This window comes from Sardina pilchardus, chromosome 7, assembly GCF_963854185.1.
Source record: "Sardina pilchardus chromosome 7, fSarPil1.1, whole genome shotgun sequence".
NCBI lineage: Eukaryota > Metazoa > Chordata > Actinopteri > Clupeiformes > Clupeidae > Sardina > Sardina pilchardus.
The window spans coordinates 15,546,890-15,572,879 of NC_085000.1; the positions used below are offsets into that span (position 1 = coordinate 15,546,890).

Consider the following 25,990-nt stretch of genomic DNA (forward strand, 5'->3'; position numbering starts at 1 on the left):
TGATTTTCTGGAGCTGAAGTCCTACAGTAGGTCTGGTCCATACAAGGTAGCTCCAAATTACCAAGGGCCAAGGTCCCTTGTATTACTGACAGTGCAGTCAAATGTATACTCTCTTTCTGTCTTTCTCTTATAAAACAGCAAGAACATGAAAACACAGCTCTTCAGAGAACATCTCCTCTCATAGCAGACAATTGCACTCATTGATGCACTTACTACACTCATTGATGCACTTATTGTGTTTTTTTTAAATTGTTGTTAGAATTGCTCTTAAAAGATTTAAATGTTTTACCATGTTGTAAGTCGCTTTAGTTAAAAAGTGTCAATCAAATGTAATGTAATGTAATGTGTGGCAAATACCAAGATGGGGAGGCAGAGAGGAAGGCTGGGGGAAAAACCTTGAGTAAAGTGGTCTCTAAGGATCGCTCTGCCTATCACCTCAACTTCATTTATGCCCCTAAAACCTTCAGCCATGATGAGGTGCACTTCGAATTCCATAATTCGAATTTCAAAGAGAGCAACAAGTGAAGAAATCTGGGGCAACATAAGTCATTAAATAAGGAAATGAGTATTTTACTGGTCATTTACCATCGGAGGGAACAGGAACATTCTCAATGTTTTTTATCCCTTTATTCAAAGCATACCAACCTTTTCATTTATATGCTGGTTTCACTCCCTCTCAATTTGTTCGAGAGTAGTACACCGCACTCTCAAACACCAAGGTGCCAGAAAAACGTCTGCAAAATATCTAGGAAAAACATCTCTGCACACTGTCATTTTTGATATGGTGACTCTTGATTGTTGATAGTTTTGGCTCAAGATGGCCCTTGGTCGTATCATTTGTATGTATATATTGCAATTTACTAATTTAGTGACACATCCCCTCCCAGGTACTGTACATATACCCCTCCTCCTGCACCTATTCTGTGTTGCACCTTGATGAAGGACCTGGGTCCGAAACGTTGTGCTAAATAAACGTTTGGGAGCCTCTATCAGAGTGCGGACCTTTATAATTTCTTTTCAGCTGTGAGAGTTTAACATCAACTTGCCAGTATTACAATCCACATTATCTCCTGCAACATCATTAACACATGGAGGAGAGCTGCAGCAGCACAGCTCCTACAGTACCCACCCTGATGCAGGCCTGGCCCAGACGGTCCACAGCAGCCAGGGCGTGGCTCTTGTAGTGCTCCACCAGGTCATGCAGAGTGCAGAAGCTTCTAGAAGGATCCAAATGGAACTTCCCGTTCGTTTGGTAGATCTTGAAGTGCTTTGCACGGTTGTCTACCTTGACTGTGGATTTTGGCGGTGGTGGTGGTGGGGGGGGGGATAACACAAATGAAGGGTGAGATAGGGGTCTAGCAAATGAAAGCCACCACAAAACAGCTCTGGTCCTAAAAGCTTTCAAAAGTGGAAGTGCCAAAGCTGATACAGTATGAGGACCTCTATACGGTTCAGTGTTTGAGAAATAGAGAGGGCAAACGTCAGTTGCCAAACATTTCCTTCTCTATTGTTACATCAACAAAGGGCTCACAAACACTGACGCAGAGGCAAACAAGTAGACAGACAGACAGACAGATACACACACTCTCTAGTAATCCCTCACCTGAAAGTACATGGCCGCCATTGCAAGCTTCACTGAGTCGAATGAGGAAAGCACCCTCACTGTTGTTGGGTGACATGAGATGACTGAGGGCATCAACACGGCTCATCCTCCCATAAAACCACCTTAGAAACACACAAGACTGCGGTCATATTGTACCAATAACTTTGAGAAGTCACATGCATACATGCACAAGGGGAAGAGAATGTCAAAAGAATTAGTGGTGTGGTGAACAGGAAGCAGCAATATGATTCTTTACAGAATGCAATAACATGAATTACAGTTATGCTAATTTATTAAACACATGCTGATGTTGTTTGCTTTGAAACAATTCCATGACAGTTCAGAAGGTCAAAAACAAACACGTAAAGTAAATAATCTGTCTTGAAATTAGAGTTTCCTTTGATCCTTTGGACTTAACAAATGATTATGTCCTATCACACCAAAACTAGCTGGCCAACATTGAAGGTTATTGACAGGATAAGGACAACTTTCTACAGGAACACACAAACAGAAAAACAACAAACCCAGCAACAAACTAAAATTCTGAGATACTAAGTCAATATTTTGAGATACTAAGTCAAATGTTTGAAGTGCACTATATCTCAAAGTGAAAGTTTGAACGTTTGACTTGGAATCTCAAAATTCTGACTTGGTATCTTAAAATTTCAACTTAGCACATCAGAATTTTGATTTTCTTTCCCCAAGGGCCCGAAATGAACTTCCAGGTGTCACTATCATGTACAGCTGAAACATTTCACAGATGATAGTCAGAGTGAGTTGTTTCCATCACATAATGAATAACACAAATAGCATTATGATGAAAGACCAAACTCCAGCAGTAGCCTAATCAGTAACCACGACTTTGCGTAGTAAAGGACTGTCATAAACTCTGCTATGTTAGGCACTTTATGAGTCTGACAGACCTTTCCAGAGAAACTGTAATATAGATCATTACTTTTTATATTATTTGGAATATCCTGAAAATGTGAAACACCGTTTGTTTCACAAATATTTCAACATATTGTAAACATACTGTTTTATGAGTGATGTGACAAAGCTGAAATGTTGACTTTTGTGATAAACCCATTTAGAATCCATCAAAATGCGAGAAAAGAATAAAAGAAGAGTTGGTTGCGTTTGGATGCAGAAGGTAGGTACTCACGGCTGAGCGTCATCGGTCTCTCCACTAGCTAGGTAGTTATATGGCACAATGCCCGTTGCCAGTGTGCGTCCATGCCGGTCAATTTTTCGGGCCGTCCACCAGTCGCCGTTGCGATTGATGACTTTGAATAGATCACCCCCATTGAAAGACAGCTCATCTTCTGCCCGCGCTTCAAAAGACCAAAGAGCCCGGTAGATGCCGCTTTCTGGACCATGGCTTGGTTGAGGGGCCCCATTGAAAGAATGCGGCGCGTAACGCGTGGTGCTGCTCGCCATGGGATTATCAATAGCTCTGGCATCTATTCCTTCTTCCTCCTTACTGGAAATGTCACCACTGTCAGCTGATTTCCCAAACATTCGTGTCCATAATGCCTCAAGACATGGGCATACTTTTCTAGCCGTTTCACCCATGTGACAATCCAGTCAGAAGGCGTAGCGCACCGAGAAAACACCTGTTCTTCAGGTTTAGCCTTCGAGCGGCATTTATGGAATGCATATAGTTGCGTCCAGAGAGAGAGAGAAAGGAGAAAACTTCCTCCTGTCCACCACGCCTACAGTACATGGACGTCTGGGTTAGAGGCAACAGACCATACTAACTTAGTTAGGCTAACTTCTGCAATTTTAGGAAGCCTATCAGGCGTGGTTTCGGAGTGAAACCCCACTGAAACCACACGTTTACAATTCTAATGGTGTCAAAAGCCCGACAAAAAGCCAGAAATAGTTAATGAAAACCGCTCAAAACGTTTGTATTATGCTATGTTAATAATCTGGTGATTCATCAATCTTTTCCGCACAATAACAAAAAATACAGTACTTAGGTACATGTTGGTCAACATTTATTTAAAAATATTAATTTCATATTGACAACTCAGGACTTGCTTCAGAAGTCGTTGGCAAAAGCAAAATTTCTTTGACAGACACATCTTCAGGAAGACTAAAAGTCATTTGACATGTTGGAAGAACAGAAAATATAAGGAAGAGTTTGATTGTATGGCTCCTGTGCTTCCATTTATAGTCCATAGACAGTACTGTATGTCCTTCCATTGTTAACACCTTTGCATTGCTCCACATATTTCATTCTTTATTATTAAATAGACATTTACAATACCCTTTTTAGGGTCACTTAAGTACTTCAACCACCATGTATGCAACCATGCACGAACCAACATGCCATATTCAGCTACATTTCCTTAATAAAGACTCTAAATGGCTAGAACCCCTGCTTTTCACACCAACCCAGAGGAGTGTGAACATATGTGCGTGAGTGTCTGTATGGGTGTGGTGAGATAGTCCACGGCTGGCACGTGAGTTCTCTGTAAACATTGGCTCTCTTCTGATGACCTGTCTGATGACCTGTCTGATGACCTGTCTGCTGGCCTTCCTTGGTGAGGGGATCCGGTCGACTCCAGCGCTGGAACATTTCTGCTTTAGGTCCTCGCTCTGGTGAAAAGGTGCACTCCAGAACTGACGTGGTTTCTGAGGTCGATGCAAAAACACTCCACTATTGAATCACACATTTCTTATGTGTTCTAATGGTGTTACTAAGGTCTATGTAAAGCACTCCACCACTGAATCACACATTTGTTCAAAAGCAAACGCTAAACCTCCCTCTTCTCAAAATGTGCACTCATAAAGTAACGCCAATAACTCAGTCTGCAGGTCACTAGAGATGCTCTCATACTCTCACCCGTACACAGTTCAGAGCAGTCCTTTTATGGCCACTGGAAATAGAACACCATTTCAATCAAATGCACATTTTCTGTGAGGAAAAATGTCAGTTCATTTAAATGTAGCTGGAGTGCGCACCTTGAGTGCATCTCGATCAAGCCAGGGAATGAAGGGTGCCTCACAGCTAACTTTGGAGCTCAAACAGACCATCTCAACCTCAGACCTATATGAGTAATACCTCTCAAGCGTGTTTATATTGAACCAGACACCAGCTTTGCTAAGACGACTACTCCAATTAGAGCCATTCATACTCCAGTGCACCCCCCCCCCCCCCCCCCGCCCCCACACACACCCCACCCGCCCCCAACCTTGGACACCATGGTAGAAAGCATGGAGTAGCTGCAGGCTTGTTATTGCACATGACCTCATTTAAAAACAAATGAATTAAATAAAACGCCTGGGACTGACCTTTAGGAAACACAAGAAAGTGAAATATCTTATAAAGGTAAAAATGGACACCGCTACGCCATCACAAAAAAAGTGTGTCCATTTGTGTTCATTGTTCATACGGTATAGTGCATATACTGGTGATATAGTGACTCCATACAGTCCCTTAAAACAGGTCTTTCTGTTTCTCAGTCTCTCTCTCTCTCTCTCTCTCTCTTCTTGACCTCGTCCCATGTCTGTTTCCGACGTTCTTCTCCACCGGTCAGCGCTCCGAGACGTCTACACCTCTATGGTTTTGAAGTAGAGTCTGGAGTAAATGTTGTCCAGCTGGCTGTGCAAGGCGTGGAAGGACGGACGCTTGGAGGGCTCTGGGTTCCAGCATTCCAGCATGATGCGGTAGATGTTGGGTGGGCACTTGTGCGGACTGGGTAAGCGGTAGCCCGACGCCAGGATCTCCAGAACCTCCTTATTACTCTTCCCTGAAGGTGTGAGATTGTGGGGAGAGGGGGATGGGGTGAGAGTGAAAGTGAAACTTATTAGTTAAAAAAAAAGGAAGAGAGAGTGACTTCACCTCACATGATATTTCGCCAGATGGAAAACGCCAAAATGGGCAAATCGTCTGCACGCACACACACACAGACATACACATTCACACAGACACACGCGTCTACCCACCGTCGTACGGCATCTTCCCTCGTGACATCATCTCGTAGAGCAGCACGCCGAAGGACCAGACGTCCGACTTGACGGAGAAGCGCTGGTAGAGCGCCGCCTCGGGGGCCGTCCAGCGCACCGGGATCTTTGTGCTTCTGCTGGCCGTGTACACACTGTCCTGCAAACCAACCAGCAGCGCACAGCAGCGTTAACCTCACCTCAGAAGCCCTCCCCATCTCCACACCAACCAGCAGCGCACAGCAGCGTCAACCTCACCTCAGAAGCCCTCCCCATCTCCAAAACTAGCCATCAGAGCCTTAATAATAACAATAACTTATGACCTTAGAAGGTTAAAGGTCATAAATGAGCTTTAACCTCTCCTCAGAATTAATAATAACAATAACTAATGACCTTGGAATAAGGTTAAAAAGGTAATAAATGAAAGGCAACAGAATAAAGAATCTCGCTTTGGACAAAGGCGTCTGCTAAATAACTATAACCATAACCATAACCATAACCATAAAGTAATATAGGCGATAGAATAAGTTAATACATAAGAACATTAGATGATTGAACAATTGCCTGAATGTACAGAAGGCTAGTCTCGTATGTCAGGCTTTTCATTTAAAGGGACACTTCACCGATTAGCATTAAGCTTTGTATCTTTAGAAAACCAGTCATGTTTTTGAATGGTCGTGCTTCATTCCCTCAGTTTGCCTTGAGATGGGAGAAATACGGATTTCAATGAAACCCATGAATAGGACTTCCTCCTTTCAATGATGTAAAATGGTCATTTTTACATCATTGAAAGCAGGAAGTCCAACATTGAAATCCGTATTATTCCCATCTCAAGGCAAACTGAGGGAATGATGCACGACCATTCAAAAACATGACTGTTTTTCTAAAGATACAAAGCTTTAATGCTAATCGGTGAAGTGTCTCTTTAAGGAGCAGGTACAGACTTGAGAGCACAGAGGTTTACGCCTCTGCTATCACTGGCCTCTGTCCTTCTAGCACGAGCTGAGGGAATCATTAACTTTGCAACCCTGATTACTGTAACATGACTGTAAGTTTCCCTTCCCAGCAAGAACAACAACTTGACGCTGCCGGGACGTTACCGCACGCAGGCGGCCTGTCTGTCATGTTCACCTTTATGATGCGGGCCAGACCAAAGTCGGCAACTTTGCAGATGAGGTCGTCGCCGACCAGGATGTTCCTGGCAGCCAGATCGCGGTGGACGATGTGCCGGTCCTCCAGGTAGGCCATGCCCTCCGCCACCTGGCTGGCCATGTAGATGAGATGGGCAGAGGTCAGAATCTGACCCTCAGGGGCTGGAAGCGCACAGCACACAAGATGGAAGTCGTTAGCAACACACTGTAAGCACATCACTGAAACACTGAACTGTGTCCCCCATAAAAGATCAGACATATGATGACTAGGTCATAAATGATAGCGTTAATGTTGCGCATTAAATATTCATTAACTGGAATGATTAACTGCATGAATAGGTATTAATAAGTGCAGTAATACATGGTAGGTAATATAACTGATCTGATCACGCACTTAATATAATATTATGCAATGAACATCATATTTAATTTCTTGAGTAACGATAGGCACTTCTTTGTTCATGCCTGGTGAAGGTGTAATGTAATTCATAAATTAATATATTAATTAACGCATTAAACTATGCCAGCAAAACACAGTTCTGTAAAGCTGAAAATGTGCTTGCATGCAGAAATGGTTGTTGTTTCCCGTTTTTGTGCTTTGAGCTCTCAAACTTTCCCCAGGGACTCACAAGTGACTCATCTCCATCATCCTCTTATGCAGTGGCGCCGTTTCTTAATCATTTACAAAAGCTGCTCAAGAGAGTACAAAATCCAGCCCTCTCTCTGCCAAACGACGACGAGGAGCAGGGCGGAGACAGAGACAGTCATCCATCATCCTAATGGGGGTCAAAGCCAACAGCAGCTGAGAGGCCTACGCATATTTAAGTGTGGCTCTTCATTTAAACCTAATCACAGGAAGGTAGCAAGACAGAAGATGAACCACCGCCAATCAGTTATTCATCATTCCCTAATACGGTACGTGTTTGTGTTGCAGAGAAACAAAAGCACGGAGAGAAGGAGAGAGAGAGAGAGAGGGAGAGAGCTGAGATTGGCTTTTAAAAATCTCTCTGACTCCTCCATCCACCTTTTCTCCCAGAACAGAGCTATTCAGTCAGAGACACATATATAGAGAGACAGAGAGAGTGAGAGAGAGAGAGAGAGAGACATAAATAGCTGGATGGATAGAGGGATAGACAGAGAGTGAAAGAGATAGAGGGATAGATAGATAGATAGATAGATAGACAGATCGGCAGACAGACACAAAAACGCACAATTCACAATGGAGCTGACGGAAACAGACAGAAAGGGAGGAGGGCACTGAAATATTTGCTCTGGTAATGTGTGTACTGTATGCAGCAGAGGAAGTATAGCCTACATAAGTGAGTGAGATGTACGTCAGATGTCAGAGCTTTTTTTGGCTGTAGAGTAAATGCCCCTCATCTGATGTGTTGTGTTAAAGGAAGTGAGGCGTGCAATGTACCACCGGGATGCTCATCGCCCCTGGCTGCCACATACGGACACACACTTGCCACATTCCTTTGTTTGTATTTCATTTGCTTGTTTGTTTGTTTGTTTGTTTGTTTGTTTGTTTGGATAAGTGTGAGCCTTATCTGGTGTGTGCTGCACTAAAAGAAGTGGGGCATGCAGTGTCCCAAGGCAGAGGGCCAAGGTGGAAGGAGGTGGGGGGGGGAGCGCCCTCAACTGATACACCCAGCACCAATGGGCTTCAGCATGCTGTCCGACTGTAAAATGAATCTGCATGTTTTGGAAAGTTGTTGTTTTGAGGAAGATGTGTTAATTATCTCTGAGGTTAAGGAGGGAAGGCCTAGGTTTAATGATCTGAATGTTGGTTTTTGATTGTAGGCATTCCAAGAAATATTTACACTCAATGCCATGTTTCTGGACCAAGTGAGGAAATGTGACCAATTTATATTCATGGACCAGGTGTTGGAGTTGAATGAAGCCCTTTTTTTACCCATGTGTGGAAATAAAGTGGTTTCTTCTAAACTGTTCAATCTGGGTTATTCCAAATAGGAGTTGATTTGGATGGTGCAAGTGAAGTGTTTGGATGGTGCAAGTGAAGTGTTTGTGATATAATAGAATTTCCACCAGGCCATCAGAGATGCTGATATAGTTGGTGTTTTGAAGAAAAGATGTGTTTTAATTGTCTGACTTTAGATAGATAGATAGATAGACAGATAGATAGATAAATAGACAGATAGATAGATATAGATAGATAAATAGACAGACAGATAGATAGATAGATAAATAGACAGATAGATAGATAGATAGATAGATAGACAGTTAGACAGACAGACAGATAGATAGATAAATAGAAAGATAAATAGACAGACAGATAGATAGATAAATAGACAGATAGATACAGTAGATAGATAGATAGATAGATCGATAGATAGGTAGACAGTTAGACAGACAGATAGACAGATAGAAGGATAGATGGACAGATAGATAGACAGTTAGACATACAGATAGATAGATAGGTAGATAGACAGATAGATAGATGGATAGATGGACAGATAGATAGATAAATTAGATAGATAGATGGATAGATAGATAGATAGACAGATAGATGGATGGAGAGATGTCAGAAGTGAGGTGTTGGGTACTCACTGGCCAGGTAGGACTTGAGGCTGCCCTTGCTCATGAGCTCGGTGACGATGTAGACGGGCTCGCCGCGGGACACCATGGCTAGCAGCTGGATGAGTTTGGGGTGGTGCAGGTTCTTCAGTGCGTGCACCTCCTTTATGAACTCATCCTGCTTGGTGTCCTCTGCTCCACACACATACACACACACACACACACACACACACACACACACACAACGAAAGAGAGAGAGAGAGAGAGAGAGAGAGAGAGAGAGAGAGAGAGAGAGGCCAGTCAAACGAACAGCTTCATTAACAAACTTATCAAACCATTAGGGCTACAACTAACCAATCTGTGTATTAATCTTGCAATCTTGATTACTTAGTTACTTAGTTGTTTGATTAATGAACAAATGATGAAAACATGTTAAGTGTTTCTAAAATCCCAATATTATATCCTCAAATATCTTGTTTTGTCCACAGGCCAAAGATATTGACAGTAGATTAAGTAATGCTGAACATATTCAAGACTAAGAAGCTGCAATCAGAGAATTTTAAGGTTATTTCCTCAAAAAATGACACAAACCAATTAACCGATTACCAAGATAGTTGGCAATATATTTAATAGTTGACAAATTATTGATTAATTGTTGAAGCCCTACAAACCAATCTGCCATTACTTCATCTCAAATTAGGGTATGTACTGTATGTATGCCTGGATATTAAGCAAGTGGCTTTTGTCTGCTCAGGAACTGACAGCTACGAGTACTCTTACACACACACATGAAACTACATGGTCCCACCATTTTACTTCTATAAATGCAGCTACCAAAAGAACCACAGCTGTGACATGAGCATGCTTTCGTTGCAGACCCAGCAGTTACTTCCTTTGTCTACCTCGCTGCTGAGCTTCAGGCCTCTAAAATGGCAATCTGTTATCCCCAATGGTGGTTGAACAACTTAAAAAACTAAAATGTCACCCTTTTACACAAAGCACCCTCTGGGTGTACATCTATTTAATGTTATGGCTGGCTGGGTGAGAGAGTGCTTGTTTACTCATGAAGGTGCAGCTCTAATGCTGGGTTGTACATCACACAGGCCTGGGTTCCACAGGAGTGCCATCATAGCTCACAAAAAAGACCGCTGTGTTCTCATTTCAAGGCATTTTAGGGGGATATGCAAAATTGAGGAACTGAATCAAAGCTCTGTGGTATTTAATTTTAGGAGAAGAAAAACATGGTGGTATTTTTCTGCTGAGCAAAAACTCACAATAGGACCAACTTCCTCTTCTGAAAAAAAAACTGTCTGTCTAACTTGGGCATGGAGAAACATGTATGGAGAAACAGGCTCCATGCACCGTGGTGGTTCCCGCTCTACTGTACGTAACAATTTACTATGGTGCCAAAGCCAGTGGGGGGAGGGGGCATGGGTTTATAATAGAGATGACTCTCACAGAAGACTGGGCTATACGATTTAAAATATATAAACTGAGCAATACAATCTAAAAATAAACGCTGCACTATCTATATGTCTACTTCAGTGGCAATAAATACATGGTAATAATAATTACCCTCCATAGGCAAATTTCAAATGCATTTTAATTTAACAGTTTAATATCAAAATTAAAATGTGAGGCTATGAATATGTGGCAAGTATGAGTTTTCACCTAAAATGACCAGATTGGGGCAAAACTCCTATCCTACTTCAGACTGATGCTGCTACCCACATTCATTAAACTATTGCTGTAGTTTTGCACTGGGTGAAATGGGGCCTACGAGCAGGCCCAGGGTTCTGGGAGAGTTCCCAGGATTCAGCAGAATGTGACTATTTAGTGGGGGGAAGCACATCACACATAACTAGAAATGCAATTCCAAGGAATTACCAGTGCATGAAAATGCAAAAAAAAATATAGATAGATAATGTAGATATGGCTACTAAGGTATAGCTAGGGTAAACATGGTGGTTGCATAGTTTAAAGAGAGTTGATAGTGTTTAGGTAGACATTTTAAAGCTTAAACATTCCTGTTCTAACTTAACTAATGATTTCTAACAGGTATTCTAAAATGTTAACTATGCTAACAATGATAACCAGGTTGATTGGTTTACTTGGCTAATGATTTCTAGCAGTACTGTTAAAAATGTTAACTATGCTAACAATGCTAACTATGCTAACAATGCTAACCACGTTGATTAGCTAACTTAGCTAATCATTTTTAGCAGTTATGCTAAAAATGTTAACAATGTTAACTATGCTAACAATGCTAACCAGGTTGATTAGCTAACTTAGCTAATCATTTTTAGCAGTTATGTTAAAAATGCTAACTATGCTAACAATGTTAACTATGCTAACCATGCTAACTAGCTAACTTGGTACTGAGGACTTTTATTTTGAAACATTTGTTGATGGGGTATCCATGGCTGCCACTATCAGGAATAAAGAAGTTACTGTAGTAAAATCATGTTGGTTGCTATGGAAACGGTCATAAACGCTTAATTTTGATGGTTGCTATGTTGGTTGCTAGGTGCATGGAGGTCTCATGTAGTTGACTGGAGGCATAGTTGATGATAACTGACAGTTGGAATGGTTGAACAGTTAAATAGTTGAGTAGTTTCAATGGTTAAATGATTTAATAGTGTATTATTGCAGTGAGGACTTTTATTTTGAAACAGTTGTGGAAAGAGGAAACAGTTAACAGGATATGTAGTCTTCACAGAGAGATTGTATGCTTAAAGCCTGAGAGAGAGAGGGCTGCTGCAGGTGGGGCTGGCCACCTGGCATAAGATTCTAATTGCTTAATGATCCGATTGTGATGTCATAGAGGCCAATGTTAAGTCTATGGGGAAATTTGTAATAGTTTTTAATTTATAGTTTAAAAAGTATAAAAGTTACAAAGTTGAAAAATACTTAGCAGCCTTCCCCTATTTAAGACCTACGTTGCGACGTTTGAATGAAGTTTCTAAGTTAAACGGTTCAAGCTGAATAGAAAAAATGAATTTGATCAGCGGAATAATAATAACTAGAAATGCAATTCCAAGGAATTACCAGTGCATGAAAATGCAAAAATATATAGATAGATAATGTAGATATGGTTACTAAGGTGTAGCTAGGGTAAACATGGTGGTTGCATAGTTTAAAGACAGTTGATGTGTGAAGTTAGACAGTTTAAAGCTTAAACATTCCAGTTGTAACTTAACTAATCACTGATTCTTGAGAATTTGCCTAAAACATGTCTCACTAAGAAAAGTGCTGATTCTGTTGGAAATTAATACCATTTCCATGAACAAAAAGAATCATGGTTATAATCAGGGGGTCCTTTGCACAAATGTGAGGTTCTTTTAAAGGTTTATTTTATTTTTGTATTAATTTAATGATTATATGCTGGCCCATACCCTACAAAATCAGTTGTCCTCGAATAGGAGACAATCATTTTGACTTGATTAAAAACACTAAAAGCAATCATTTAATTTAATGATATCTTTACCACATGAAAGAGTACATTGTATTATGTATTAGAAACTCCAAACAGTACGTTTTGAGCAATATTTACTATTATTTCGTGGCTGCTCAAAATGTGTCCCACATTTTCGTCACCACCGTCAGATATTTATAAAAGGCAATAAAATCAGGCAACTACAAGGTCAACTACATTCTTGAGGACCTCATTTTCAAACCTTCAGCCGTACTGCATGCTTTAAGATCACTCAAGCTCCCATTAGTTTGCTATTTTCTCTTAAAGTTGTTCATATTGTTGGACACTGCTACTGTCACAACCATAACATGTCAACACCGTCTCTTTTGTATACAAAATATTAGATTAGATTATAAAATAAATGTATACTTTTTAAGAAGAGGTTTGAAGTAGCCAGCAATAGGATGCAAACAGGGTGGATAATGTGAACAATTCATGCATATCATGTGAAAGAGTAGATTTTTGTCACCACCGTCAGATGTCACCCTCCATCAGGTTTTCTGCTTAACGGTGGTGAAAAAAGCCTCCAAATGGTCCTCAACGGAGGCTTTTTGGACCAAATAGTTAAATAAAGTTGTCAAGCAAGACTTGAGTGGTATTCATTTTGGAATTTTATGTTGTAATGAAACCACTGTCAACACCGTCAGATTAGTGTCACACCGTCAGATTCATTTTTCATTTGTTTTAAATAAATATGCTTACAATATGTTTCTTCAGTGGTGTAGTTATTAAAGTAATAGTCTGTTTTAATTCAAAAATATGGTTGTTGGATTAAAAAAGCATACTTTTTCTATTTAGGCCTAAAAAAGCGTTGTATAAGTACTGGAAAAATGCCTATTTTATGAAAAAAATACAAAAAGGGGAGGTTGCACCGGTACATTGCTGAACAGCTAAGACCTTGGTCTATAATGACATACCTTCGGATTTTGTAATTTAACTAACTTTTTTTTTTCAAAATTAAAACCTGTTTTAGGCAAATTCTCAAGAATCAGTGTAATGATTTCTAAAAGGTATGTTAAAATGTTATCTAACTATGTTAACAATGATAACCAGGTTGATTGGTTTACTTAGCTAATGATTTATAACAGTTATGGTAAAAATGCTAACAATAATAACAATGTTAACTATGTTAACAATGTTAACCAGGTTGATTAGCTAACCTAGCTAATGATTTCTATCAGTTATGCTAAAAATGCTAACTATGCTAACTATGCAAACCAGGTTGATTAGCTAACTTAGCTAATCATTTCTAACAGTTATGCTAACAATGCTAACTAGGTTGATTAGCTAACTTAGCTAATCATTTCTAGCAGCTATGCTAAAAATGCTAACTATGCTAACAATGCTAACTATGCTAACCATGCTAACTAGGTTGATTAGCTAACTTAGCTAATCATTTCTAGCAGCTATGTTAAAAATGCTAAATATGCTAACAATGCTAACTATGCTAACCATGCTAACTAGCTAACTTGCTACTGAGGACTTCTATTTTGAAACATTCGTTGATAGGGTATCCATGGCTGCCACTATCGGGAATAAAGAAGTTACTGTAGTAAAATCATGTTGGTTGCTATGGAAACGGTCATAAACGCTTGATTTTAATGGTTGCTATGTTGGTTGCTAGGTACATGGAGGTCTCATGTAGTTGACTGGAGGCATAGTTGATGATAACTGACAGTTGGAATGGTTGAACAGTTAAATAGTTGAGTAGTTTCAATGGTTAAATGATTTAATAGTGTATTATTGCAGTGAGAACTTTTATTTTGAAACAGTTGTGGAAAGAGGAAACAGTTAACAGGATATGTAGTCTTCACAGAGAGATTGTATTCTTAAAGCCTGAGAGAGAGAGAGAGCTGCTGCAGGTGGGGCTGGCCACCTGGCATAAGATTCTAATTGCTTAACGATCCGACTGTGATGTCATAGAGGCCAATGTTAAGTCTATGGGGAAATTTTTAATAGTTTTTAATTTTTAGTTTAAAAAGTATAAAAGTTACAAAGTTGAAAAATACTTAGCAGCATGCCCCTATTGAAGACCTACGTTGCAACGTTTGAATGAAGTTTCTAGGTTAAACGGTTCAAGCTGAATAGAAAAAATGAATTTGATCAGCGGAATAATAATAACTAGAAATGCAATTCCAAGGAATTACCAGTGCATGAAAATGCAAAAAAAAATATAGATAGATAATGTAGATATGGCTACTAAGGTATAGCTAGGGTAAACATGGTGGTTGCATAGTTTAAAGAGAGTTGATAGTGTTTAGGTAGACATTTTAAAGCTTAAACATTCCTGTTCTAACTTAACTAATGATTTCTAAAAGGTATTCTAAAATGTTAACTATGCTAACAATGATAACCAGGTTGATTGGTTTACTTGGCTAATGATTTCTAGCAGTAATGCTAAAAATGTTAACTATGCTAACAATGCTAACTATGCTAACAATGCTAACCACGTTGATTAGCTAACTTAGCTAATAATTTTTAGCAGTTATGCTAAAAATGTTAACAATGTTAACTATGCTAACAATGCTAACCAGGTTGATTAGCTAACTTAACTAATCATTTTTAGCAGTTATGTTAAAAATGCTAACTATGCTAACAATGTTAACTATGCTAACCATGCTAACTAGCTAACTTGGTACTGAGGACTTTTATTTTGAAACATTTGTTGATGGGGTATCCATGGCTGCCACTATCAGGAATAAAGAAGTTACTGTAGCAAAATCATGTCGGTTGCTATGGAAACGGTCATAAACGCTTAATTTTGATGGTTGCTATGTTGGTTGCTAGGTGCATGGAGGTCTCATGTAGTTGACTGGAGGCATAGTTGATGATAACTGACAGTTGGAATGGTTGAACAGTTAAATAGTTGAGTAGTTTCAATGGTTAAATGATTTAATAGTGTATTATTGCAGTGAGGACTTTTATTTTGAAACAGTTGTGGAAAGAGGAAACAGTTAACAGGATATGTAGTCTTCACAGAGAGATTGTATGCTTAAAGCCTGAGAGAGAGAGGCCTGCTGCAGGTGGGGCTGGCCACCTGGCATGAGATTCTAATTGCTTAATGATCCGATTGTGATGTCATAGAGGCCAATGTTAAGTCTATGGGGAAATTTGTAATAGTTTTTAATTTATAGTTTAAAAAGTATAAAAGTTACAAAGTTGAAAAATACTTAGCAGCCTTCCCCTATTTAAGACCTACGTTGCGACGTTTGAATGAAGTTTCTAAGTTAAACGGTTCAAGCTGAATAGAAAAAATGAATTTGATCAGCGGAATAATAATAAGAAGAAGAAGCCTTGGAAGAACAGTACAGTGCATTTTCATGCACTGTAACTAGAAATGCAATTCCAAGGAATTACCAGTGCATGAAAATGCAAAAAAATTTATAGATAGATAATGTAGATATGGTTACTAAGGTGTAGCTAGGGTAAACATGGTGGTTGCATAGTTTAAAGAGAGTTGATAGTGTTAAGGTAGACATTTTAAAGCTTAAACATTCCTGTTCTAACTTAACTAATGATTTCTAACAGTTATTGTAAAAATGATAGCTATGTTAACAATGCTAACCAGGTTGATAAGCTAACTTAGCTGATGATTTCTAACAATAATGCTAAAAATGTTAACAATGCTAACTATGCTAACAATGCTAACCAAGTTGATTAGCTAACTTAGCTAATGATTTCTATCAGTTATGCTAAAAATGCTAACTATGCTAACAATGCTAACTATGGTAACAATGCTAACCAGGTTGATAAGCTAACTTAGCTAATCATTTTTAGCAGTTATGCTAAAAATGCTAACTATGCTAACAATGCTAACTATGTTAACAATGCTAACTAGGTTGATTAGCTAACTTAGCTAATCATTTCTAGCAGCTATGCTAAAAATGCTAACTATGCTAACTAGCTAACTTGCTACTGAGGACTTCTATTTTGAAACATTTGTTGATAGGGTATCCATGGCTGCCACTATCAGGAATAAAGAAGTTACTATAGTAAAATCATGTTGGTTGCTATGGAAACGGTCATAAACACTTAATTTTAATGGTTGCTTTGTTGGTTGCAGGTACATGGAGGTCTCATATAGTTGACTGGAGGCATAGTTGAAGATAACTGACAGTTGGAATGGTTGAACAGTTAGATAGTTGAGTAGTTTCAATGGTTAAATGATTTAATAGTGTATTATTGCAGTGAGGACTTTTATTTTGAAACAGTTGTGGAAAGAGAGTTTAACAGGATATGTAGTCTTCACAGAGATTGTATGCTGCCTGAGAGAGAGAGGGCTGCTGCAGGTGGGGCTGGCCACCTGGCATAAGATTCTAATTGCTTAATGATCCGATTGTGATGTCATAGAGGCCAATGTTAAGTCTATGGGGAAATTTTGAATAGTTTTTAATTTATAGTTTAAAAAGTATAAAAGTTACAAAGTTGAAAAATACTTAGCAGCATTCCCCTATTTAAGACCTACGTTGTGACGTTTGAATGAAGTTTCTAAGTTAAACGGTTCAAGCTGAATAGAAAAAATGAATTTGGTAAGCGGAATAATAATAACTAGAAATGCAATTCCAAGGAATTACCAGTGCATGAAAATGCAAAAATAGATAGATAATGTAGATATGGTTACTAAGGTGTAGCTAGGGTAAACATGGTCGTTGCATAGTTTACAGAGAGTTGATAGTGTGAAGGTAGACAGTTTAAAGATGAAACATTCCAGCTCTAACTTAACTAATGATTTCTATCCATGTTAAAATGTTGATTAGCTAACTTAGGTAATGATTTCTAGCAGTTACGCTAAAAATGTTAATTATGCTAGCAATGCTAACTTTACTTACAATGCTAACCAGGTTGATTAGCTAACTTCACCGATGATTTCTAGCAGTAATGCTAAAAATGCTAACTATGCTAACAATGCTAAATTTGCTAATAATGCTAACCAGGTTGATTAGCTAACTTAGTTGATGCTTTTTTGCAGTTATGCTAAAAATGCTAACTATGCTAACTATGCTAACTATGCTAACCATGCTAACTAGCTAACTTGCTAGTGAGGACTTTTATTTTGAAACATTTGTTGCTAGGGTATCCATGGTGGCCACTATCAATAAACAAGAAGTTACTGCAGTATAATCATGTTGGTTGCTATGGAAACGGTCATAAACACTTAATTTTAATGGTTGCTATGTTGGTTGCTAGGTACATGGAGGTTTCATGTAGTTGACTGGAGGCATAGTGGATGATAACTGACAGTTGGAATGGTTGAACAGTTCAATAGTTGAGTAGTTTCAATGGTTAAATGATTTAATAGTGTATTATTGCAGTGAGGACTTTTATTTTGAAACAGTTGTGGACAGAGGAAACAGTTAACAGGATATGTAGTCTTCTGAGAGACTGTATGCTTAAAGCCAGAGAAACTGACAGTTGGTGCCCAGGTGGCCGGCCACCTGGCGTAAGATTCTAATTGCTGCCGTGATGTCATAATGAGCAATGTTAAGTCTATGGGGGAAATTGTAATAGTTTTTAACTAATAGTTTAAAAAGTATAAAAGTTACAAAGTTGAAAAATACAAAGCACACATGGCATAAGCAAGACCTACGCAACAACGTTTGAATGAAGTTTCTACGTTAAACGGTTCAAGCTGAATTGCGTGCGTTAGAAGAAGAATAATAAGAAGTTGCGGAAGAAGACTTGGAAGAACAGTATAGTGCATTTTCATGCACTATAATAAGAAGAAGAAGCCTAGGAAGAACAGTACAGTGCATTTGCATGCACTGTAATAAGAAGAAGAAGAAGAAGTTTTGGAAGAACAGTACAGTGCATTTTCATGCACTGTAATAATAAGAAGAAGCCTTGGAAGAACAGTACAGTGCATTTTCATGCACTGTAATTATGCTCTTCCTCTCTTCCTCATCCTGAACACCAAGATAGCTTTTTCACTCTGTGTGTCCTAATAGCACAGTTAACCTGATACAGTCATTCTTACATGACATGAATGAACAGAATATCTCTCTATCTATTTATATATATATAGGCCTATATATATATATATATATATATATATATGTATGCAATCTATCAGTGAATATGGGTGAACACCAGTCATCCAACAGGCCGTCCTGGCTCTGTCCCAGGTGCTTGTGCTCCTACTAAACACAAACCTTGCTTGAGCATCTTGATGGCCACCTTCTGGTTCTTGCTGGTCCACGCCGCCTCCCACACCTCTCCAAAGTGCCCTTCCCCCAGCTTCCGCTGCAGCTTGAACTCTTCCCGAGGCCGCTCCCACGGCTCCATGTCGAACAGCTCCCGCTGGAAACCCAGAGAGACGTGGTTAGAGCCCTGCTGAAGCACAGCTGTGCTGCCGCATGAGGACAAACAGCAGCGGCCCCAGGTGCAGTCAGTTTCAGTTAGTCGATTCATTACCTGCTAGTACCATATTTAGACTTCTCTCATTATAGTGCAACGCTAACACATGCAAAGAGGTACACACACATATACGGCGCTCTTATTTGTTATAGTGACTCAGGCGTGATAAATACACTTTGAGCGAAGGTCATTAGGGAGACAGATAGGACATTTGTCTTTGTTGAGGGTGTGAGCTCTTATGTCCACAATAAGGAGGAGGGGCTGCGTGAATATTTACTGTGTCAGCAAAGGTAGAGGTTAGTTTCGTGGCAGGTGATAAGAATCACCCGCTCAGCAGCACAATAACTAAGGGTGATCATATGGACCAGTAGAGAAGGGGTTTGAGTGAGAGAATACAGTACGTCTCTGTATGGTCGACATGATCAAACAACAAGGACATGGCAGAACAGTATATTGGGAAAACATCAGCAAATTTATTTCAAAAGCTGTGAAATATTACCAAGATATGAAATAGCATTGGACTAAAAAATAAAAATATAGTATTAGAAAAACATTACAAACCCACTGCTTTTTTTAAAAGAAGTGCATAACAGAGTAGAAACTATGTTTTTAAAAAGTACTTTCACATTTGTATACTTTCAGAGTATGCATATAATACAATACCACTGCTCTTCAAAGACAGTACACCTACAAAGATTAATAGAGAAATGATTGGACGTGATCATAATGTAAAGATCTTATATAACATTCTTCTTCAATTTCAGTCAGAAAAAGATTAAATTAGACTGTAACTGTATAACATACTTCAAACAGCATTTAGACAAAAATCACATATGACTTGAAATGCTAAATAATTGGGCTCAAAACATTGAGTTGCAATATCAGTTGCAACAGTAAGTGACAAGATGAAACTGAATATATACGTGTGATATATATTCACATACACACAGTATGTGTACATATATGTGTGTGTGTGTGTGTGTGTGAGACAGTGTGAGAGAGAGAGAGTGTATGTCACTCTGTCCACTGCCTCAGTGACTCAGTCTTAGCGTCTCCCCTGGAAAGGAAGAGAGAAGAGTCTGGAGTCACGACGAGGCCTTCAGCCAAATCAAATAAATAAACAAAAACAAGGCCGATCAATACCAAAACACGGGGAGGGGCATAGCAGCTACAGCCATGACACTGACTGCCCTAACATGGCCGCCCTGACCCCAAATTAAATGACAAACGGAAAAGCCTGACCTACAAACGTATGCTATGTATGCTAGAGTAAATGCGAGTGACTTACGTGTGACTTCCGTTATATTTAAGTCTTTTAACCGCCCCTTTTCACACATGGATGGATGCTATGCATGTCCAAGCACATGTGCAACACTGCCGCACACGGGGGTACGGCCAAGATCATTAAGGGCGGAGCAAGATACTTCAGGAGAAGCCACTTCATGAGAAGCCACTTCCTGGAACCCGAATTGCAAGAGGGATGGGGGGCAAAATCCCCCTTTATGCAGAGCTGTTCCATTGAAGTCTATGGGCATGACACACCCCTTTATACAGAGGAGGAGATCCCTGTTTTGCGCCCATAGACATGAACTACGACAAAGTATCGTGCTCCGCCTTGAGGATCTTTGGCACACAGAGACACACACACACACACACACACACACTCACGGTGACACACACACACACGCACACACACACGCATACCTGCTGAACACACGGCTGCTCCAGGGGGCAGCCCAAGCTCTTGCTGTTGCTCTGGTAGTACCGGATGAGCTCGTCCAGCGTGGCGAAGGAGATCTTGTCAGACACAAAGTAGGCACCAATCGCTGACCGGCGTATACGAAAATGATACACCTGGCCTTCATTTCTGGCTGTTGAGGGACAAAAACATAAAAATGAATCACATTTGTGTGTGTGTGTGTGTGTGTGTGTGTGTGTGTGTGTGTGTGTGTGTGTGTGCATGTGTGTGTGTGTTGGGGGGGGGGGGGGGGGGGTTATTGATTGATATGGCATTTAAAGGGAGGGGTATATTTATGGATGTTCTCCTCTTCTGCACAGCCTTGGCCCAGTCTTAATGAACTGATGTCCTACCTCCCTCTAGTGGGGACCCAGGCCTATGGTGGTGAATCATGTGTTAGCACATAGCCTGCTGAGGAGCTGTAATGCACCCGTTGGTCTTGCTACATCCTTCTGTCAGCTTTATCATAAATGCAATAATCCACTGGTTTAGCGACGCCAAAGAACAAGACTAATTCACGCCACATTCTGAAGTGGCATTTAAAAAAAAACACTCAGGGCTCCAGGAATGCTCCCTGCTCTGCCCATGGCAGTAATAAACTGGGCGTAATCGTGTGAGAATGGCTGCTGGTGAATAGAGGTCCTGCTGACCTACATTTGAGACAGAGAGGGAAACGGGAGTGCGGGATGTGGGGCAGTAGAATGAAATGCCAGGGAGAGAGGAGAGGGAAGGCTCACACAGCGGACCAGAATAACTGGGATCAAAGTGGCCATTGCAAGAATAAAGCGAGCGGGGGAGGGGGGGGTGAGCATGATGAAGCTCACAAGATGGTTCTGTAGAGGAGCAGATGAGAGATACAAGGAAAGAGAGCGGGGGAGAGAGAGAGAGAGAGGGAGAGAGAGAGATGAGCTGGTGTTCTAAAGCACATAGCACCATTCAGGCAGAGTGTGTTTAGGAGAGAATTTGTGAGCGATGGAATAAAGCATGCAAATGAGGTAAGAGAAAAGCAGGATCAGGGTGCTACTGCTGTGGTGAAGCAAGTGACCGTGTGTTAGTAACCAATCCCAGTGGGGCTTTCATCAATCAACAGCTCTGATGTCTGTCCCAGGCTCCAGCCCTAGTATGATGCATGAGGGGGGAGACCAGCAGGATGAGGAGTCGACGTCAGCTTAACGAGAGCAAGCAACGCTCACCTGAGATGGTGTACTCGTCGCTGTGGCGAGAGCTTAACGAGAGCAACGAGCGCTCACCTGAGATGGTGTACTCGTCGCTGTGGCGAGAGCTTAACGAGAGCAACGAGCGCTCACCTGAGATGGTGTACTCGTCGCTGTGGCCAGAGCGGTAGATAAAACAGAGTGGCGACACTCCCATAGACCTCCATAGGAAAAAAATGGCAGCGCTTTTTCCAGGCTACTTCCTCGTTATGGGGGTTTTGGAACTGTTTACAGCCAATCTCTTGGTCAGTAGTCAATGAGTTAATTGATTACATCTTCCAGCATCAGAAGTACATCCCACCCTCCCGCGATTCAGCCATTCAGCACAGGTTCTTTTTGGAACTTTTGATCGTGGCGGCAACATCAAAGAGTGTCGCAACTCTCTCTTTCTACTGGCTGTGGCGAGAGCTTAACGAGAGCAAGGAGCGCTCACCTGAGATGGTGTACTCGTCACTGTGGCGAGAGCTTAACGAGAGCAAGGAGCACTCACCTGAGATGGTGTACTCGTCACTGTGGCTCTCGCTGATGCGCACCAAGAAAGAGCCATTCTTGTTCTGTTGGGCCAGGAGAAGCTTCTCAGCCTTCTGTCTGTTGATGTTCCCATAGTACCATCTTCACACCAGCAAACATGCAAAGAGGGGCAAAAGCAGCCTTAGACATACAGTAGCCTACATAAACACAATGGCACAAGTGCAGCCTTGAATGCTATCAGCTTATGGAGAGAACAGTTTTATTTAGCAACGATCTGCAATCCTTTACAACATTCATATGTATTAAATCATTGACAGGTTTTGGAAGTCCGTTTGAATCACGTGTCTAAAATTCCGGATGCAAATTGAGTGACTTACTCACTGCATCTAATGGGAGCGGGTTAAGCTGATAACACTGTTCCATGAGGACATGAAACTTGTCGTTGCTGATAGTCAGTAGTCAGAGTCTAGTCAGCCATAAGTAGCCATAGTAGCCTACACCCTCTGCACCAGTGTGTTCACAAGGTGCCTTTCCTCTGTGTATTGTTGTGAAACCAACAATGAGAAGGCGTTCATATCACTGGGAGGCACAGGCATATTGCACAATTATGTTATCGGGAAATGCATATCTGGTTAATGTTCTTAATTCATCACAAGAGGAAAAGAGCTGGACTAGACTATTACACAGAGTAGGCTACATTCTGTAACAGCGCAAACAATGTTTTTGTTTGTTTGTTTGTTTGTTGTTGTTTTTTTTTACTAAGCTATGCTTAGGCCTACTGTAGTCTTTGAAGTAATTTCCATGAACCATTCTTTTTAAAAATAGAATCTCTAGCTCTGAATGCTTACATGAGACTTCAGTTTAGTTCTGTGATCGTGTCCCATAGGGACGTAGTTCAATAGATTATTTTAGATTCCCTTTGAGTTGGAAAATAAAGCTGATGCTACTACTACTGAATAATTTGTGAGAGCTGTCCATCATGGGAAACATTTTGAAGCGGGCAAACGACCTGACATCACCTGTGTATAGAGTAAATATGGGTGTGGCTGAAGGCACACGCACACACCCGGTTTTTGCATGGCCCCAATGAAGTTCAGGTTTCGCTGAAACTGCAAGATGCAGGTAAGGCTCTCAAACGGTTTGAGTCACCCCACACCAAACGTTCTTCCAAACCTCGTTCAGCACATGAAAAGTTCTCTGCTTACACTTGGCAAGAGGCATCTTGTACTGATTTCTGTGACCCATTTCAGACAATAGAACAATTTGGATTTGATAGAAACATAATCCCCACATCGTTGTAGTGCAACACAACGGTGTAGGCCCTAGATGCATGACTGGTAGTCAAGTCCCTCTCCAGTATATTACAAAAAACATACACAGACTTTGCATGCAACTTTAAACGTGGGCTGGCTGGTTTGTGCTAAATCCCTTGACACACTATTGCATACTCTTCAGATTGCTTAACATTTTGAGCAGGACCTGTCATCTGAACCTTAGCAGCTATTCTCACCTCCCTTCAAGGCCAATCGTCAACTCAATTCAGACACTGAAGTCAGAAGGAACTTTGGAACAATTACACTATTGAGCAAGCGAGTTACCTCTTGATAAGTATAGGCTACCTTATAGGCCAATTGGGAATAGTCAATCTGGTCGGACAAGTTTTAAAACACCGGTTTATGTTGTCTTTCAATCATACGTGAAATCAAAGAGTAAACATGTCCATGTCATCCTGACTGTTGACATTTCAAGGCAACATCTCAGCAGGCCTATGTTAAATTGTTACTCACTTGTATTTTGCAAATTCATCTTGAACCAAAGCTACATAGTTAGCCGGTAGTAATCCTGACTCCAATGTGCCGGTAAGTTTTTTGGCAAGCACATAATCACCCCGCTTTTCGATGACCGACAGTTTGTCACCTTCTTTCACAGTGAGCTCCTCCTCGCTCCTGGCTTCGAAATCAAACAAAGCCGCATAAAGCTGCGTTGGCTTCTTCTTGGGCGCTGGGACACTGATATCACCTGAGATTGTCCGGATTTCTGCTGGTTGTATGATGTTCGGATAGTGAAATTCGGGCCATATGCAGTTCCATATCCTACTACAACATGGCATACAAGTGCGACAACAGTCCTCCATCCCAAGCCGATTCCTCGGGCTCTCGCGGCGACGGCGGGGGTATCCAGAGTATGCGTGGGCTGGACACGACGTTAAAAGTAAAAATGAATCAGTGGGGTCTTTTACAGTAGGCTATCTCCTCAGATCGTTGAACGCCGCTACACAGCACTTCTGAGGTCTCCCTTCTTCGTCTTTTCGCAGTGCACTTCACAGCAGTAGGGGATCAGGTGGAACCGGTTCTGCGTTTGGATGGATCACATTCACAGAACTAAGCGCGTCGTGGGAATGCGGAAACGGCATGTTGTTTAGTGGAGTGTAATTTCGAGAGGCTGAGCTGAGAAATAAATTTCATTGAACCTGCCGAGGGAGGATACTCACTGTGGTTTGTCCTGTGAACGTCATCCTTAAAGACATAGGCAAGGACTCCCGGGGGATAACCTGTTCTTTCACTAACCACTGCAACCATCGTCATTTTTAAGGCTGGTATTCACTGGGGATGGAATGTAGCAGAATACCATCGCGGCTACAGCGTGTCTTTGGCGCGGCTTCCCCCCTCTGCGTCTGCCACCGACTCTGCACCTGTGCGTCATCGTGCGCTTCGTCCATCTAACTGGACACTAAGACGAAATTCAGTTATATGTAAATCAAGCCTCCCAAAAAGTCTAAGAACATTTAGATAAGACCTAATAAGATGCATCATAGCTTATTTACGTCCATTCATTCTGTTACGAACGGGGCCTGGTGGGCTATGTCTGTTTTTGCTTCCATTGTTGTTTGTGCAAAAGCCTAGAATGTGTGAGGGCATATGGCTCTGGCATATCCAAAGAGTTCCACTATGCTGAAAATGAAGACTCAGTACACAGAAATCTGTTTGATATATAGCACACAGTTTTATTAGTATATTTAGCTTTGTGAGGTACAGCTTGGGAGAAAAAAAGAAGTCACAATTTGATGTAATGAAACATTTTTACCAAAGCCGTGACATCACAATGAAGAAAGCTTGATTTCAAATCATTGGATTCTTCAGTAATCAAATTGATATGTTAGGTCAAAGAGCCGCCCATGCTGTTTCGCATTGAAACAAACAGAAATGGAGTTTTTCATCTTTTTTCTCAATCTTTTTTTTTTTAGTTGTTTCACATATATATTTATCAACACTTTTTTTTCTAAAGAATTTAAGTATTCAGCCACATGTACTGGAAAAAATATCCACTGTTAACACAATAAATATAAAAAAAGAATAATTATTTAATATAATTTAAATGGTATCAAAGAGGGAAATGGGCCTTCAATAAGACATTTATACACTAAAAAATGTTCTCATTTTCCTGAGGTTTTTATAGTCTGCTGTTTTACAACATGGATTATTTGTATTTAACACTAGA

The 25,990-nt window shown here is 40.6% G+C and overlaps 2 protein-coding genes across 3 annotated transcripts in view; both read right to left on the reverse strand.

The window, feature by feature from the left end:
* The window catches only part of ptk6b (PTK6 protein tyrosine kinase 6b), a 35,810-nt gene extending 32,491 nt beyond the window's left edge, over positions 1–3,319 (reverse strand). The window contains exons 1-3 of the mRNA XM_062540873.1: positions 2,766–3,319; positions 1,604–1,725; positions 1,130–1,290 (exon numbers count right to left, since the gene is read on the reverse strand). Of these exons, the coding sequence (XP_062396857.1) occupies positions 1,130–1,290; positions 1,604–1,725; positions 2,766–3,175 (693 nt within the window). The 5' untranslated portion in view covers positions 3,176–3,319. The remainder of the gene's footprint in view (positions 1–1,129; positions 1,291–1,603; positions 1,726–2,765) is intronic.
* A 1,490-nt stretch (positions 3,320–4,809) lies between these two features.
* srms (src-related kinase lacking C-terminal regulatory tyrosine and N-terminal myristylation sites) lies at positions 4,810–25,169 on the reverse strand. 2 transcript variants are annotated; one of them, XM_062540875.1, is made up of 8 exons: positions 24,280–25,169; positions 22,512–22,633; positions 20,774–20,940; positions 18,865–19,012; positions 9,274–9,432; positions 6,683–6,864; positions 5,555–5,711; positions 4,810–5,358 (listed from the first exon to the last, which is right to left on the reverse strand). In XM_062540875.1, exons 1-8 carry the CDS (start codon positions 24,624–24,626, stop codon positions 5,159–5,161), a joined length of 1,482 nt encoding a protein of 493 aa, XP_062396859.1. In that variant the 5' UTR covers positions 24,627–25,169; the 3' UTR covers positions 4,810–5,158. The 2 variants fall into 2 exon arrangements, with proteins under 2 accessions (XP_062396859.1, XP_062396860.1); XM_062540876.1 differs by lacking the exons at positions 22,512–22,633; positions 24,280–25,169 and adding an exon at positions 22,455–22,475.
* Between the last annotated feature and the right edge of the window lie 821 nt (positions 25,170–25,990).